Raw genomic sequence first — 19,655 nt, forward strand, 5'->3', positions numbered from 1 at the left:
TTGTAATTTAAGAGTTAATATTATGTGCTTAATAAAAATTTCATTTAGAGATAATTTTGTTTCTCGTTAATTAAACTAATCTCGTTCAGTTTCAACATTCTCTTCATCACCATTTCTCACCATGCCTATGCAGGTGAACTGGTACTTAAACGGCATCCACAGTGTCACAATACATCTCAGCGACCGCAGAAACTATGGATTCGACGCTAATATCGGTCGTTTCAGATTATTTCTTCCCCTAGGTTTGTTGGGGTTGTCTTACCCCTCGAGATAGTAATTTGTGTTTATACAAGGTTCGGTTTAGAATTATTCTCGAATATACTGTAGACACATACAACTACAATCTCGGCCATTTTGATCACTTTATCTTTGACACCTATCAATTTTAAGACCTATATTACCGGTTTGAAGTGATTATAATTTTTAAAAATTGTGATGTTGATTGATTATTTATGTTTAAGTGTATAATTTTATGTTTTAGTTTGCAAACATTTAGTTTAGCTTTGAACTATTTCCTTGTGACAAATAATAAAAATAAGTTATAAAATAATGTATTTACGCGTTCCATTATACAGTAGACATTATGGATACGATTCCAACTGTCACCAGTCAACCAAGGGGCACCGAAAACTATGTAGTCAACACTAACCTCGGTCAGTTTGGATATTTTATGATTCACCCCTTCTGAATTACGATGCCGATGGGTGCTCAACTTGGACTTATACCCTCACGAGTGTCACTTTTCATTTCAGTGACCCCGAAAACTATAGATTTGACGCTAATATTGGCTGTTGTCGATTAGTTTTCATGTAACAGCATCCCCTAGGGGTATCTTGCCCCGAAAGTATATTTTAGAGATAGTAAATCATATCCATACCGAATGTGGCTGACAGCTGTTCTGGAACTTACTGTGCCGGTTACGACCTGTACATCCCGTATTTTTTGACTATTAATTGTACTTTCTCGTCACGCAAGACGTTCCGTGCGAAGTTGGTTTGTCTACGTTCGGAGAAGCGTGTAGGCGAGCCAGCGACTGCTGTGTGTGTGTGGCGTAGCTGCAGGGACAGTACAGACTACCCGCCTGACGCCACGTGTAGCCTGCATGGCCTGGTCTGTTCTGGATATGAACGTCACGCCTTCGCGAACATTCGATTGAAAAAACATAAAAGTTCTATTATAATAATAATAATAACAGTGACATGAGCAATACGTCATTTTGTAGAGGATAACATAAACGTCCCAAATTGTGAATCTCAAGAAAATCCGTCGAAGGATTCGCGAGATAATCAGTCTCAAAGGGATCACGTTATCTGATAACGTAGGAGCCCCAAACTGAACATAAGGAGAGCTCACTTTACCCAGATCAGACAGACGTAGCCGGGAGGCCAGCCTGACTCTCCACACCACAGTGTTGTTGTTCGTCGGAGTGCTGACCGAGGCTATCTCGAATATTTAAAGTCTTCATGCGGGACTTAAACTCTGAATGTCAAGTCGAACTTATAAATTGTGCGCGTGTGAACTCTAATGTATAACAAAGTATTTATAATGGATATTGAGTCCATCAGTTAAGTTGAACTTATAATTTTTGCGCGTGTTTGAACCCTGTTCATGACAAGTCGTGTATTGGACTTAGGTGACAACAGTAAAGTAAAACATGTGTGTATGTAGAAACTTCTCGATATAACTTGCTTTCGTTCTTGTGGAACTGAGTTCATTGCCGCGTTGCCTGTGTGAAACTTGATCTCCGAACCAATATTAATTTAAATGTGACACTACTGTAAAATTCTAGGAAATGTGATATTTCTCTTTAAATCTCAGTCAGCAGAGCTTAATCTCTGAACATATATCATTAATTTCAGTGCGACACTATTACGTTATACTCTTAACTGTGGCATTCTTTTCTTTAAATCTCAGTCAGCATAATTTCCTTAATAGACATGAGTATTTATGAAAATGTTCGAATTTTCCCATTAATGTTAATGCAAATGATTACCATGATAACAGTATAATCGTGTGCTAGGGAACAAGTGATTCACTCCGAACTCAAACTATTTTCTTTATCCAATTCAAACAAAACTGTGTATTATTTCTTCTGAACTGTGTGTAAATTATTTGTGTGTGACTGACAGCAGTGTCTTTGATAAACTCTCGAACAGTCACCTATTTTATTTAATGTCAAGTGCGCCTAACAACGAACTGTGCTTTTCATTTCAACTTTATTTCTCCGTCAAAGTGTTTAGTATTATTGCATGATTGACAGCAGTGTCTTTGATAAAATCTACAGCAGTCATACATTTGTTTCAATGTCAAGTGCTACTTTATTTAGTGGAATATCAGCATGAACAGTGCCAAGTGCGTGAACAATTTTCAGTTTCATCATTTCCATTCATGAACTGTGCTCTATTTTTCCAAACTCGATGCTACCCGCATCTTCATCTTTAGTGAACTTATAAATTCTACCTACAAGACTAAGAGTGATTTCGACTGCATGTCACAATCACATTAAATGAAACAGTGCTGTTAAACCAAAGTGTCGGGGGACTGTGTACATTTGTTGGACACTCGTGTAAGTTATGTGACGAGTCATTACCCCGGAACATCGGAGATCGTCGGAGAGCGTCGGAGATCGTCCAGAACGTCGAACGTTCGAGACCCAAACCCATATCAAACCAACCTGGGTGTTCCGGCCTTATGTCGACGTAATATTTGCAACCTGCAGAACGTGTCCCAGTACCGTTCAGCCTGATGCACTGGGAGCACGGGTCATCAAAAGGCGGTGTTGAAGACAGCGACTATCAACAGTAAGATGATGTGCACTTAAAAATGCATTTTCTGAATGAAATGAAATGGCGTATGTCTTTTAGTGCCGGGAGTGTCCAAGGACAAGTTGGGCTCGCCAGATGCAGATTTTTGGATTTGACTTCAGTAGGCGACCTGCGCGTCATGATGAGGATGGAATGACGATGAAGACGACACATACACCCAGCCCCCGTGCCAGGGAAATTAATCAATTAAGGTTAAAATTCCCGACTCTGCCGGGAATCGAACCCGGGACTCCTGTGGCCAAAGGCCAGCACGCTAACCATTTAATCATGGAACCGGACATTTTTTGAATAAAAACTATTACTCAATCTATTTAAAAAATTCTTGTAGATAGGGCCCTGCCTCCTCTGCCAAGCCCTAGCTAGAAAGCACCCAGAATTGCCCTGAGACCTACTTCGTGCTAACTTTAAAATTAATCCAAAAAGTCGGGCTATTTTACTGGTACAATACATACATATACATCCATAATTTCGGACATTTTGGACATTTTCTTTACCACACCTTCTCATTCCCGTTGCCGATGAGGTATAGCGGTATGTGGATTGTCAGTATTCATCTAAGCTACCCCGAAAGCTATGAATTCGACAGTAATATTCGTACTATCGACATTTTTAACGGCATCCCCTTCGCCAGGGGTGCCAGGTGTGCCTTACCACACCACAAAGTTTTTCCGGACAGTATCGTAAGACATGTGTGCTGGAGTATAACACATACATTTGTAATCTCAGCCATTTTGGACATTCTTTTCCACTCCTTATCAACTTCCATTCTGACTGGGCCTAACTAAGACTTAAACGATATCCAGAGTGGCATGGTGTTAGGGGTGTCCTGCATTTAAGGAGATTTTCTTCAGATATTAAACCCTACGTTTGGTCGAGAGCTATGCTGAAACATACACACATTCGACCGTAATCTCTGTTATTTTGCATATCTTCTTTCTCACCCCTTCTCACCCCCTTACCTATGCGGCTGTACTTGGACTTAAACTACATCTGGAGTGTCATTATTCATCTCAGCTAACCCGAAAAGTATGGGTTCCACAATGATATTGGTAGTTTCTTATTACTTTTACACTTCACCCACTTTCCACCATCCAGAGGATTGCACACGCATACTTCCATAATCTGGGCCATTTTGGATTTCCTTCACCTCTTCTCAACCCCCGCCCATGCCGATGGGACATGAACTTTGACTTCAACGACACGCGGAGTGCCACTGTTCATCTCAGCGAAACCCGAAACACATGCATTGAACACTATTTCCGATCATTTTTACATGCTAGCCCCTCGCTATTCAGCCCCTGGGAGTGGTTTACCCTTGTTTTTTTCAGATAGTCATAAGTGTAGCAGAATCGCTCCCTGTCCTGTCCTACATTTACGCACGTGCCTACTTCGAGCACCAGGCCTGTATTCTACGTAGAATCCTTCTTGAGCTGACGTTGCCATAGTTACGGCTGATCATTTATTTATCTGATTCCTACAGCGGGATAGTGTGATGCCAATATCTCCATAACGGTTGGTTCTGGACTCTTAAAACATGGTTTTAGGGGCCGATAGGGTCTTACTGAGTTTTGATCTTCGTGTCGTGAGCCTTAAAATGAGCTTTTTCTCGGCCTTGTACGACTAATTCTATATTTCGCCTATATTACACTATGTTAATGTGCCAATGGGCCTAAATCTAGCAAATGGACAGGGGACAGGGCTGTTTAAATGTTCTAAAAGGTAGGATAAGGTGGTACATTTTCGATGAAAATTTAATTAATCATTCACTCACACTTAATTTGTGGTACTACCAACATTATTCTTCATTAAGAAAGAAGTAGTCAAGTTTAACAATGGCACATATTTACAATAGTATTATAAAACACTCACTATAAGAATTTTACGAAGCAGAGAAGCCTGTCTTTGGTCGCAGTTGTACCGCTGGTGGTACAGTTCTGATCACACAAAGTACAATTTGGATCACGCACATTTTCCATACACAATGTATCTCTTCCATTTTCTCCCAACACATATTTCATGATACCGCTCATTGCAGTCGTGGCATTGAATCCATCGTCCTTTTATCATCTAATTCTCACAATTATAATTCAGATGACAAAGTCCACACTGGTTTTCTTTCGAATTTATCATCTTGAGGATTTGCTGTGCTTGACATGCAGGGTACCGTTGGATTTATGTTTACGCTATTCTCATTCTCAAACAGAGATTTTTTGAATTTAACAAAATGAAAATTATCTGATGTTAAATGGGAATAAGATATTACTTTTATTTCTTATTTCGGCGTGGATTTCATTTTCAGGTGCCGGTAAGATTTTGTTTTCATCGAATCGTCGGGTGATACAGCACTTGCAACAGTACAAGTTAATGTTGAATCATTTCCGATAATGGTCGGATTACCTGGTTTTGAATTAGGATTGAATTGCAGTTATTCATTACATTCAGCGATACAATGGTGGGTTCATTTTGGATTGACTGCATGAAGGAGTCTCAGGAATTTTAGGCAAGGGTATTTTTTCTTCCATAATCACAAGAATGAAGATCAACGGAGGTGTATAATTGACTATTTCATATAAACGTCCTTTTCTGACCTTTTGTGCGACATCTGCGGTGAGAAAAATGCAAACATTAATGATCGAAATTGTTCCATTCCGTCCGATCGAAACAGTACCGCATATACTTCAATAATGTGCCCATAAACTAGTTACTGAGAAATACAAGAGGTAGTGCACCATCATACTCCCGTCTTGAGGTTCATATATATATAGTGATATTGTAAATAGCACTTTAAACTTTCGCAAAAGTTCCCAGAGCTTAGTTAAGACAGCTTCAAACTTATAACAACCTGAAATACAATGAAGCATCGCTCAACTTGGAATGTAAAATTGGCGGTTTCTTGCGAACTAATACAAACAGATGTATTAATTTTCACATTTACAAGGGAGCTTCTTCTCTCTTCCAACAGCTGGTCACACTTAAGTGGTAATAGATAACAATGAAGAATAAAACATAGCGGGTTTTGTAAGTTTAATCGGAATTGTACTTATACCGAAATTGTACAAGTCTACCCTGAACAAAATTTGGTTGAGATTGGTAAAACAGTATAGATTTGTGTAAGGAACGGACAGACAGACAGACAGACAGACAGACAGACAGACAGACAGACAGACAGACAGACAGACAGACAGACAGACAGACAGACAGACAGACAGACAGACAGACAGACAGACAGACAGACAGACAGACAGACAGACTTATATATACTGAGAGATAGTAGCTAATGTAAGAAATATGTACACAACATTTTTCATAAACATTGTGTAACAAGTGTATTTTAAGTAACAATCATTTAAACTGCAAAAACCTTCAAACTCTTCTCCTGAAAAATCATGGATTGTGAATTTTTACTCCTTCGTTCTCAGCCATCGATTAGTCAATCCCTAAAAACTGTTTATAGGCTCACTATTTCCGTAGATTTGATAAGTACTTTTATTGCAGATATGACTTGACAATTTGCCTTGCGTCGCGCCGACACAGACTTATGGAGACAATAAAAGTGAATGTCATAAAACTGACACACATTAGTTAGAAATGTAACTAAATCATTGGCTTTAGACGGAGAATACTTTCAAGCTTTAGTATTGAGACCCTCGGGAAACGTCTATATGGCCGAAGGAAGTGTAACTCACCATTTCTTTAATAATAATTATGCTATTTTTAATGCTACACTAAATATATTTACGGCACTTTGAGACGCCCAGGTGTCATAATTTTGTCCCACAGAAGTTCATTTACGTGTTAGTAAATCTACCGAAACAGGGATGACATATTTGAGTACTTTAACGTACCAACGGTTGTTCAGGGATTGAACCAACCAACTTGAAAATTCAGAAGAAAAAAAAAGCTAACAAAATATAATATATACACCGGGCGAGTTGGCCGTGCGCGTATAGGCGCGAGGCTGTCAGCTTGCATCCGGGAGATAGTAGGTTCGAATCCCACTATCGGCAGCCGTGAAGATGGTTTTCCGTGGTTTCCCATTTTCACACCAGGAAAATGCTGGGGCTGTACCTTAATTAAGGCCACAGCCGCTTCCTTCCAACTCGCAGGTCTTTCTTCTCTCATCGTCGCCATAAGACCTATTTGTGTCGGTGCCACGTAAAGCCGCTATTAAAATGTAATCTATACAAATAAATTTGTAGGGGGTCTACTGTCTGTAATTTCGTTTGTTTCAATAGTTTTCAGACATTTACCCGTTTAGGTCAACTAAAGGCCGTATAATTGGTTTTTATTTTTCGTGTCTGTTTGTTTGTTCCACCACCACGGCGAAACGGCTGGACAAATCACGACCAGTCTTCACATTTAGATCACACTCATCCCTCGGAAGGTTCTGATATGCATATGACTTATCGGTCTCTGAATAGACGGGGGCTTTATAGGAAAACGACTGCAGATTTTTCCCATTTTCTCTTATATTACTGGGCTATATGTGTAACGACCCTTCATTATAAACAACACTTGTTATGTACATAATTCCACTTTCTCTTCAAATTACGGAGCAAATTATCATTTTCTGCGGGCTTCATGCTCTGCTTTTAGTGGCAGACAGACCGACATCGAACCTACAGGTTACTATGTCAACATGTCTGACTGCTTGCCAGCAGAGGAGTAACACATTTTCATTTTCGCCATCGTACCTCTAAACTCGTGCTTGTTCTTTAGGTAGAGATGTCATTCGGTCATTTGCTGTATATTGGCGGAATACCGTTGGAGGTTACAGTCATCCTCTTATAGCACTAAGGGGAGTTGTTAATATTTCAACAGTACAGCGGAGTGTAGCCCATTATTTCACACCATAAGGTGTTTTCTGTAATTTGCTATAATTTTTACTGTAGTTTATTCTACTTCTGTTTTCCGCTTTAATTTCTTGCCTCTGCCTTGCCTCTTTAGCTTAAGTAATGACACCTTAAGCCACCTTATTATCATTTTTCTATAATTAATGTCTAAATTCAAAAGTTATTCTTGGAGAAGTCTTCCACGTCAACAGTCGAGGTTTGCTTCTTAGGACGCAGAGCAAGGTCTCTACGAAACGTAAAGAATTTCACCTCATTATATTTACACGGCATAGCTCAAGAGTCTATATCATGCCTATAGATACGGGCCGTGAAAACATCAGCGGAAACAAAAATGATGCGTTTATTTTGAAAGGAGATTCCACATACCAATTTTCACTCCTGTAACATCTTACGTTTTTGAGAAATAAGTATCTTCATAAAAATACTTTAACTCCTTCCCCAATAGTGTTAACCACCCCTCCAATCTTAAGTGCATTTTCCGAAAACAAAAATACATGCCTTTTTTCATTTTTCGAGGCAATTTCAAATACCAATTTCCAGGGCGAAAGCATCTTCGGTTTTTGAGACGTAAATATCCTATGAAAGAATTTCAACTCCTTCTTCACTCCTTTGAACATCCTCCCAGCCCCCCATGTGGATTTTCCGAAAACAAAATAAATTCGTGTTTATTTATTTTTAAAGTTTTTACGTCTTTAGCATATTAAGGTTTTGAGATAAATTTTTTAAATTGAACACATTTTTCCACCTTTCCACCCCCTTAAGTGGAATTCCAGATAACTAAAATTAAGTCTGAATTTTCAAAGGAGATTTCACGTCTGTAACGTATTCAGTCTTTGAGATACAATTATCCTCTTTAAAAGAATATATCTCCTTTTCCACCCGCCCCCTATGTTGATTTACATCCCCTACAAAAATACATGTTTCTTTATTCTTGCGGTAAATTCTAAATACTAATTTTTACGTCTGTAGCATAATTATTTTTGAGATATAAGTATCCTCATAAAAAATAATTCAGCCCATTTTTCAGTTCTTTCACCGTACTTAATTGAATTTTCTGAAAACTAAATTATGCGTGTTTCTTTTTTCAGAGGAGATTCCAAATTCCTATTTTCACGACTGTAACATCTTCAGCATTTAATATATAAGTATCCCCATGAAAGGATTTGCATCCTTTCTTCAATTAATTTAACCCCCACCCCTCATTAAGTGGATTTTTAAAAACAAAAATATGCGTGTTGCTTTACTTTCAAGTAAGATTCAAAATACTAATTTTCCTGTCTGTAACATAGGGAAATCAACCCATATTTCAGTCCGTTTTACAAGTCCCCTTAAGTGGAATTTCAGAAAATGAACAGCACGTGTTTCTTTGCTTTTAAACGAGATTCCAGATACAAATTTTTACACCTGTAGAATGCCAAGACTTTGAGATAACTCAATTTTAAAATGGACCACAATTGTCACTGTTTTCAACCTCCCCCTCCCCCTTTCGTGGATTTTCTATTAGAAAAAAATATAGAATTTTTGCTTTGAAAGTAAATTCCATGTACCAGTTTTCACGTTTGTAACATCCTCAGTTTTTGAGATATACGTATCCTTACGAAAAAGCATTCAACACATTTTCACTTATTTTTACCCCACTTAAGTGTATTTTCCGAAAACAAACATTCTTGTTTCTTTCGAGGAGATACCAAATAGCAATTTTCAAGTCTTTAAAGTGTTAAGTGTTGATATATAGATATATACTTATTTTTACTCACCCCCATTTTAACTTCCTTAGCGACAGAATATTCAAGAATCCCTACTTAATGAGCACCTTCACTGTAATTTAATTGTGCGTTCAAACTTTCATTTATTTATCTCCAGTAGGTTTGGCTCGGCGATGATGAATCAGTCAGGACATGTTATTATATACTGTATACAGATATTACTTTAAACATAAGTGCTTGCTGATTAACTTATGCTTTGCGCGTTTGTAACAGCATCTGTGAAAGAGCTTGCCTGAATAACCGTTTACAAAATTAACCCTTGAATATTTAGGATTGGTTCGTGGAAATAGGTTACCTAATATTTCACGGCAGTCCAGGAGGGAGAGTAGAACTCATAATCCGGTGAGGCTACACACGACAAGCGAATAGCAGCCTGAAGGCGTCTCTCATTAACATGTTCTGTAACATTGGCATAAATTCAATTTAGCTACATTATCCAGCCTTGCCCCAGCATATCATTAATGCAGATAATTCATCGTCGCCTGTCATCCACATCACTTGGGCTCGCTCTCCACAGCATGTTCTGCGAGTGATCCTGCAACCTTGGGCTCTTCTCAATACGAAGACCTAAAAAGGGGCGTTGATAGCTCGTGCAGGATTTAAACTGTGCGCTACTATGCTGAGATAAGATATCGAAATACATCCTTGTGTGTCTGTCATTCTCAAATTCTGATGAATCAATTTTTTGTTGCTAAAGGCCTTCAAAACGTAGCTAATTCCCTATACAACCGGTTTTGAATTTTCAATTTCTTGTAGCTAAACAACAATCCACAACAGCTTGGTTTAGCGTAAAATAGCAAAACTTGCAAAACTGATTCCCAATGAGTCTGGAGAAACGCCGGGATTGCACCAAAGACACATGACATCCAGCTTAATACATCTCTGTTCGCTATCATGCTGTTCCTTCATCAAGCATATTTCCCACTGCTTCATCCTGCGCAGCTAAACGCCCAAATCTTACCAGAATGAGCCCTCTTGCGGAACATATTACACATTAGTAGAAAATGCCAGGCCATGCATTTACAGTATAAGCACAACAAAAATGATAATATCCTCTTAATATGCGATTGTGGGGCAAAAGTCAGGCTCCATGGCTAAAATGCTAGCCTTTGGTCACAGGGGTCCCGGGTTTGATTCCCGGCAGGATCGGGAATTTTAAACATAATTGGTTAATTCCGCTGGAACGAGGAATCGTCATTGCATCCTTATCCTACGGGAGTCAAATCAAAAGACCTGCACCTGGTGAGCCGAAGTCATCGGATATATCCCGGCACTAAAAGGCATACGCCATTTCAATTTAGGGCAAAAGACCCAAAACATCATGCATCTATTAAAAAACAAAATGTGCATTTATATGCGCAAGAACAGTGGTCACATTTTGTTCAGATACTAGTGATTTGCATAAATAATTTACCAGCATATTCATACAATGGTGGGACAAATACCAGGCGGCCTGCGAGCGCCGTGCATTCAATATAAACGTTCCGCATGCACAAATGATGAATGGGATGTCTGCTAACTGATTTTCACAGGGGCACTACTAACAGCAGGCACGTTTCTTCAGAATATGAAGAGATAACCAGGCGGGTCGCTCGCAGTATGTTTCTCACCGCTACGCGTCTAATGCACCCCCTCGCTTACGACCGCATAGTACTAGGCTGATGTATGTACTAGTGTACAGCTCCACTACTTTTGCTGTCTGCATATCGGCAACGGCTAGTGTGTTCAGCAATGACGAATACACAGACATCATTGTAATCTGTGAATAATGTAGTGAGAATGCTGCCGAAGCTCCAAACATGCGTCTGCGTTCTACAGAAGTATTTCGCAGAACAGTTTTAGTTTTCGTTTCATACAAACAATTCTTTTATAGAGTGGAATGTCTACACGTGTATAAATTAATAAGTTATTTTTTCTGCACGTTTGGCGTATTTACAAATGCACCCTGTTGTGGAACGTGTGCAGTAAAATGACTGCTACTTGTATCACAACATCCACAATCCAGCCCGTTGTAACACTCCTTCGAAAATAAGTGATTATGCATCCCGTGCATCACCGTTGCATGAGGGACATTTGTAAGTAGAAGGTACGGCGTTCGTGAACCACCTGTTATATATAAATGATTTAAGTTCCGGTCCCTACTTATTATAAAGGATTCAAGAAAGTAACAAATACCTTTAATTTTAATAAAAAATATAACGTCATTTGCTTTACGTCCCAGTAATTACTTATACGGTTTCCGGAGACACCGATGTGCAGGAATTTAGTGCCGCAGGAGTTCTTTTTCGTGACAGTAAATTTACTGGCACGAGGCTGACGTATTTGAGCTCCTTCAAATACCACAGGACTGAGCCAGAGTCGAACCTACCAAGTTGGGGTCAGAAGGTCAGCACCTCAGCCGTCTCAGCCACTCGGCCCGGCAATAAAAATGAAAGGGGTACAGTACTTTCAGTTCGTGGTCCTCTATTTATGCTACAGCTGTGAACAACAAGAAATCTTACCTGTAACCTTCAGGAATATCCTCTTGACCCGAGGTGGATGAGTCGCCACTTGACACTCATACAGCCCCTCGTCTCGCCTGTTAACGTAGAGGATCTCCAGCCTCCAGTTACTAGGGTAGCGGAAACTCAGCCTAATCCTCTGATCAGAGCTATACTCCACCTTGCCCACCGTGAGCAGGTGGATCTGCTCCAGCTTGCGGTGTGACCACGTTACCTGCAACAACATATGGCGACATCTTTAGAACTAGTGAAGGAGAGCAATAATCATGACAAAATGAAACAATAAAAAAAAGAGACATTACCACACATCGATTGCAGGTATTTCAGTCGCCTAAACAAAGAATACTGTAATGTTTTCGAAACAATGGCGAGCGGTTCATAATATACAGAAAACAACACGATTCAACACGGGAAAAGCACTAAATAGCGTTGTTCCCTAATCGTACAACACCTAGCGTGATGATATTCTACGCGGGTCACATTCTATTCTAGTGCATCAAATTCATCCCTGCGACATTTTAAAATCTTTTACAGATTCTTCTACTCATTAATCAAAATGATATTCTATTTTAAGTAATGTTGCATGGAAAACGAAACAAAGGAACAAATACCTTTCTTTCTTTCTTTCTTTCTTTCTTTCGTTTTTTTCTTAATCTGTTTACTCTGCAGAGTCGGCGTTTTCCTCGGACTCAACGAGTGATCCCAACTCTACCGCCTCAAGGGCAGTGTCCTGGAGCGTGCGAATTTGGGTCCCGGGATACAACTGGGGAGGAGGACCAGTACCTCGCCCAGGCTACCTCATCTGCTATATGAACAGGGGCCTTGTGGAAGATGGGAAGATTGGAAGGGATAGACAAGGAAGAGGGAAGGAAGCGGCCGTGGCCTTAACTTAGATACAGTCCCGGCATTTGCATGGTGGAAAAGTGGCAAAGCGCATAATACCACTTCGGGGATAGCTGAGGTGGTATTCGAACCCTCCTCTACTCATTTGACCTCCTGAGTCTAAGTGGACCCCGTTCCAGCCCTCGTATCACATTTCAAATTTTATGGCAGAGCCGGGAATCGAACCGGGGCCTCCGAGGATGGCAGCTACGCAGGCGGACAGTAAAACGGTGCTGTTGGCCAATAGGAATACCTTTATCATTGCAACTTATATTCCTGGCCAAAGCTTAACACTTGAAAGGATTTTTATCAAAGTTTCCAAAACATCTTCTTCGTCGGCGGGTGCAGAGTGGGTCTCGGTCCACAAGTGGCCACGGCTGGTCCATGGTCTGACAGCTCTGCACTCTGACCGGCCAACCGAGCAGAAGAGTCGTGGCCACGGCTCTGTATTCGGGATACGGAGAAGGGCTGGTCCCCACCGTCATCTGAGAATGCTTTTCCGTGGTATTCCATTCTTCTGCACTCGGGACAGTTCCTGTATAGTTAACGGCCACCAACCTTCTCAACCTCACCGCACATCTCATTCCCCGATACAAGTCCCCCGGCCTGAGGGACAGCGTCACCGTCTAGGAGGCCCGCCTCCCCCGTCATGGGACTAATTAAAACATTTGGCAGTAGTAAATATTCTTGGATGAATTAGAAGTGGCTCTGTGTGAATTCAGCAAGAACAGCATTTATTCATTGAAATAGACCAATTTGTCTACCAAAGGGTCTGCTATCAGTCTTAGGGGGAGCGAGGTTGCGCAGTCGATCCCCCTCCCGCCCACACACACTCTTTGTGGAGAAAACATTACAGAAATTATTTTTAAAAACAATTTGTACGTTGCCTTATCACCGTATTAATTCCTTTATTTTCTTTAATTATAAACAACAATTTTAGCCGAAAATGTCGTTAGTCATGCCAACCGATTTGTATAGCGCCACAGCAAGTAGTGGAGACTTTGCATGTGTTGTGAGGAAGGGCAGCAGTGGTATATGATTTGTATGATTCACCCACTTACCGCGCGCATTCGTCAGTCTGGCATTTTCCTCAATATCCGTTAGTTTCTTAATGTGTAGTCGAATACTAAATGATGTTTAATATTATGATAACACCAAACTTCTATTTAATTGTAATACATGTGTGAGATATTTACTTTGGTGAAAGTTTGATTGTTTAGTATTGAATCAAAATCTGAAAAAAAAAACTATTATTACCGCACTTAAGTTGGTAAACAGTCAACCTTTACCTCTCCGTCGAAATTCGCTCACAGAGCAAAAGAAAACTTTGTAGCTATTTTCAGTTTCGATGTATAACACCCACTCCTACCCCACCCCCACCCGCGCCGTCAACTATATCCCACAAATCCGGGTACATTTGTTGACTGTACACTTTTCCCCCATCTTCTAATACCCAATCGCCGCTACTGTCTGCTATGACAAATTCTATCGAAAAACTGTAACGAAATCGCATACAGATATACCAGGAGTTTGACACTATAATTAATTGAAGATAGTTCATCACTCAAGCAGTGTGCCGCACTTTACCCAACTCTAGCGCATAAGTATTTCTTCTCACACTTAATGGTAAGTTATTAGTGGAAGAGAGCCTCAAAACTAGCTGGTTACCATCGGCGGAAACGAATTTTAGTTCCCACGGGCGAGCTACTTCTCTAATGGAAACAAGAAAGTTGGGAACAGGCAAAACTTCTAAGTGGATGAAAAAAACAAAATGGTCTTGATTAAAAAAGTGAATTCACATCGCAGCTCTGGCGAGGCACAAGTTTGTTGTAATCTACTTGAGGAAGTGACTGCATTGTGATGAGCTGAATATTTACCTTCCATTCATCTCCGGCACGTCAACAGGCGGCTGCTGTGTGCATAACTCAACTTCATCGTGATATTACGTCACAATTCACCGAACACTTCTACCTCAGTAAGATGGAAGACCAGCGAGAAGACTTAGTATGAACCGCTGAAGGCAGATGGGATGTACAACAAGTTCCTCGGATCAGGCTGGGAAGTATCCTGCTAATTGTTCTGCTGGGTGGGGAGAGCTGAGAGATAAATCTCGAAATGACTAGGGAACCATGTTGATTGTTAATGAACTACCATCTTTGAAAAGGTAAATTGTACATCCTTCCGCTTAAGACCAAAGCATATGGGGCCGTGTTCTATCAGGCTGCCTCCACATGTACCACTTTGTGATTGTCCTTGGGCAGTCTCAAGATCTTATGGAAATACAATATTGCTTTCACACGTACACACACTGCAGTCAAGTTCAACCACTGTCACAATCTGTGGACGATATCACCCACAAGAGCATCGCTGTCAGTGGTAGAACGCAATTCACACGTACCACTTTGCAACCACACGCCAACCTCGCGCACGCAGGCTCACATTAGTAGTTCCCTCCGTTTCCAGCCGATGATACGTATTTCCGCACTATTAATTAATTAAAACATTTCATCTTACATTCTCAAAGACCGATACAGCAGCCGGGATGAAGGACTCAGACGGCTGAGGCTGCCCTTCTGACCCCAACTTGTCAGGTTCGATCATGGCTCAAATACGTCAGTCTGGTGTCTGTAGATTTACTCGCACGTAAAAGAACTGCTGGAATCAATTGCGGCACTTCGGCGTCTCCGAAAACAGTAAATAATATTATTATTTATTATTACTTATACAGTAAATGAAACTGAATTTCGCTCCAGCTTTCTGTAATAGGATTGATCTATTGTACCCTATTGCGATGCCGCCGTCTTTGTCGACGTAACAACAGCTACAACAATGATACCTCTTCGCAGTCCATTTCAATACTGTGTATAGTGGAGGGTGGATGGATTGTGGTCGATACGAACTTAAATAACCACAAGGAACCACGCAATTGTTGTTAATAGTGGTAGATTGTAACCACAACCGAACTATTCAAGAAACCCCAGCTTTGCAGTTGCAAAATTTTACGTGTGAAGGCAGCCTGCAGTGAGCGCTGCTGAGCGTCATCAGCGCTACAAATACTCTCAGTCATCATTCTTCGCTTTTTGAGCAGACTTAGGCCTACAAGTGGCCGCGACTTTGCCGTGGCTCTACGCCTCTGCATTTGGCAGACGGAGAGGGACTGGTCCCCACACCGGCTGTTCTGAGAACGGTTTCCCGAGGAATTCCGTTCTTCTGCATTAAGGCGAATGCCGGGACAATTCCTAGCATAGGCCACGGCCGTCAACCCCCTCGTAAACCCCCTCACCATCTCCAATCATCTCCTTCGCCGTATCACGATTTCCTGCCTGAGAGGCGGCGTCACCGTCTAAGAGGCCCGCCTTCCCCTTCAGAGACGGAACGAATACGTATTAGTAATAATTCTAGGCGAATACTGGCGGACAGCAGCTCAGATTTACTTGCGTAGACAGAGTTAACTTCGAACCAGTCCCGAGATGCTTTTAAGATTCTTCACCTTGCTGCGATTTGATCCATTGATCTCCGGGTAAGAGGCAGGCTAAACAGTATAGGCCCACTCATCCATCCTCTTAATAACACGAAAGAATCTCAACAAAGACCAGTGCATCAGGTGTGTTCCTCACCACCACGTACACTGTTGTTGTGGTTGTTGTTTCAGACACCAGTCTAGAGAGTGGTTTGATGCAGCCTCCATCCCACCCTATCCTATGCCTACCTTTCCATTTCTGCATGACTGTTGCATCCTACATCTACTCTAATCTGCTTGTCATATTCATACCTTGGTCTACACCTATCATTCTTACAGCCTACACTTAACTCATATCCAACTGAAGAAGCCCTGTATGTCTTACGATGTGTCCTAACATTCTAACCCTCCTTTAGCAAAATCGATTTCCGTTCACTAACTCCATTCAATTCCTATTCATTCGTAATTCGATCTGCCCATCTCGCCTTCACGATTCTTCTGTAACACCACATTTCAAAATTTTCTGTTTTCTTTCTTTCTTGGCTAGTTATCGTCCGTGCTTCACTTCCATACAATGCTACGCTCCTGAAGATAGTATTCAGAAACATCTTCCTAATTCGTATATCAATGTTCGAAGTGAGAAAATTTCTTTCCTTGAGAAAGGCCTTCCCTCCTTGTGCTAGTCTGCATTTTGTGCCCTCCTTACTTTTGCCACCTTTAGTTATTTTGCTACCCAAGTTACGAAATTCTTCTACTAGACTTCAGTTCGTAATCCAGAATTTCTTGCATCACCTGACTTCCACTGCGCTCACTTTTATTATGAACTTTATTTTCATCTTGTATTCCTTCCCCAAGACTCTGTCATTAACATTCTGTCATTTTTCCACATCTTCTTCAGTCTTAGATAAATAATAATATCTTCATCAAATCCCAAGATTTTTATTTCCTCTCCTTGTATTGTGATTCCCTTCCCAAATTCCTGTCTGATTTATTTTACTGACTGTTCTGTTAACATTGAAAAGGAGGGAGGATAAACTGCATCCTTGCCTCACTACTTTATGGATTGCTGATTCTTTTTCAAAGCCCTCTATACTTATCAGTGCAGACCGATTTTAATACAGATTATAGGTGATTCTTCCTTTTCAATATCTGACTACGTTCACCTTCAATCTCAAATAGTTTGGTCAAATCAACATTATGAAATGCCTTTCCAAACATCTACGAACGCCATTTACATGGGCTTGTCCTTCTTCATTCGATCCTCTAAGATCAGACGTAAAGTCAGGATTGCTTCACGTGTTAATTCATTTCTTCTGAAGCCAAATTGATCTTCTCCCAACTCAGTTTCAAATTGTATTTACATTTTTCTTCTTCTGTAAACAATACGGGTTTAAAATTTGCAGGCGTGGGATACTGAAAGATACTAAATTTATGGTGCGGTGGTTTTCACACTTCCCAGCACCCGCTTTCTTGGGAATAGGTATAATAACATTCTACCAAAAATCGGATATCACTTCTCCTGTCTCATATATCTCTCAAATTAAATAGAATAACCTCATAATGCTGGTTTTTCCTAAGGCAGTCAGTAATTCAGAAGGAATGTCATCAATTCCACGTGCCTTGTTCCTATTTAGGTCTTTCAAAGCTCTGTCAAATTCTGACCTTAAAAATTCGTCTCCAATTTCATTGCCATCAACGGCCTCTTCATGTTATAGAACCATACCATCTACGTCTTTACCTTGATGCAGCTATTGGATATGATCATCCCATCTTTCTGCCTAGTCTTCACCGTTTACATGCTCAATGGATATGAACTATGTGGAAATGTACAGTCGTAATATTGTAAGATGAACTCTGACAGTCCTTAGAGGGGATTGGGTGCCGTTTATTGCCTGCCTGGATGGAGAGAAAGAGTACGGGGTATGGTTATTATAGAAACGAGTGCGGACCCACTGCGTTTGTCATGGAGATAAGCCTACTGACGGGCTCGTGTTTCTTGGAGTTGGCAACACAAAACAGCGGTCTGAACGAGCGGACAAGTGATCCAGAAGTGAAGAGAAGGAGAAAGGAATGCAGGAATGGGGCAACACAGTGCAATGCACTAGCTGTCAGAATGCTTCTTCCAGTTGTATGCCGATGACCTTGGTTTAATATCTTAGAATATAAAGTGAAGCAATACAGGTAGTTTGTTATGAAAATAACTATTTACCAAGATCCGTGTGATGTCGATCGTGAAGAAATATGAGGAGTCCCCAGTAGATGGGGCATGGAATATGCATACAGTGCTTATATATCTTAATGGGGCGCACTGATGCCAGGTCTACTGCACATACAAAGTTGTGCAATACCAGGTACATGATGCGACAAAACCGTTATACAGGTGTGCATTTTGTGAAGAACATGGAAATTTCCGATAAAATTGCTTGCTGCACGTAATTTAATCTCGATTCCTACAGATGGAACGAGACAGTAAGCAATGCACACATTTTATTAAATTAGGGGCACGCAGCTGTGATAGTGGGATGGAACTCCACTATTGGCAGTACTGAAGATGAGTTTCCGTTTTTCAAATTTCCACACTGCACCTTAATTATGTCTACGATCGATTCCTTCCCTCCCCTAGGCCTTTCCCATCCCATCGTCGCCATAAGATATATCTCCGTCGGTGCGACGTAAAGCAACTTGTAAAATAATAAATATAATTGTTACCGTGGTTGGTGGATCAGCAGAGGTGAAAGAAGGTGCCGGGGTGAATGGGTCTAACTACTTTGTCAAGAAAGAATTTAAACAGAAATGGAAGGTTATATTTTTTGAACAGCAACAAGTTAACAAATCCTCACTTCGTGAGATAACAATTACATAGCAAATTAAAAACAAGATTCAGAAAAGAAAAAAATTCAAGATTTTAAATCTTTAACACATTTCGGCTACAAGCCCTTAGTTTTAAATTCTGAGTGGTAGCTCAAAACCCGAATTTGTTTCAAGAGCAGAAATACCCTAATACGCCGAGCCCTTGCTCCTCATTACACTCTCCGGTCTCCCAGAGGCACGTTTACAATACATAAAAGAGCTGACCCGCTCTCAATTTTTCGAGCCTATTAAAGGCCATACCAGGCTTTACCATTAATTGCCCTCACGGCACAACTTACAAAATGAAACGGTGGTATCTTGTACCCAACCTACTGGGCCTTAGCAGAAAAAGAACTGGTTAAGTAAATGGCCCGACATACAAAGGAATGGAGGCGTGAATTTGCACTCCTACATGAAACTTCTTAAAACCTAAAAGGCACTAGGCCGATGAAACAGGGGCTATTCCCAAACTATGGAGGTGACCCGTATAAGAAAGATATCTGAACATTGCTGAAGAA

The 19,655-nt window shown here is 40.7% G+C and overlaps 1 protein-coding gene across 1 annotated transcript in view; it reads right to left on the minus strand.

The window, feature by feature from the left end:
* LOC136872326 (opioid-binding protein/cell adhesion molecule-like) overlaps positions 1-19,655 on the minus strand; it is a 518,060-nt gene that overhangs the window by 241,835 nt on the left and 256,570 nt on the right. The window contains exon 2 of the mRNA XM_068227439.1: positions 11,946-12,159. Within this exon, the coding sequence (XP_068083540.1) occupies positions 11,946-12,159 (214 nt within the window). The remainder of the gene's footprint in view (positions 1-11,945; positions 12,160-19,655) is intronic.

Source organism: Anabrus simplex, chromosome 4 (genome assembly GCF_040414725.1).
Source record: "Anabrus simplex isolate iqAnaSimp1 chromosome 4, ASM4041472v1, whole genome shotgun sequence".
Lineage (NCBI taxonomy): Eukaryota > Metazoa > Arthropoda > Insecta > Orthoptera > Tettigoniidae > Anabrus > Anabrus simplex.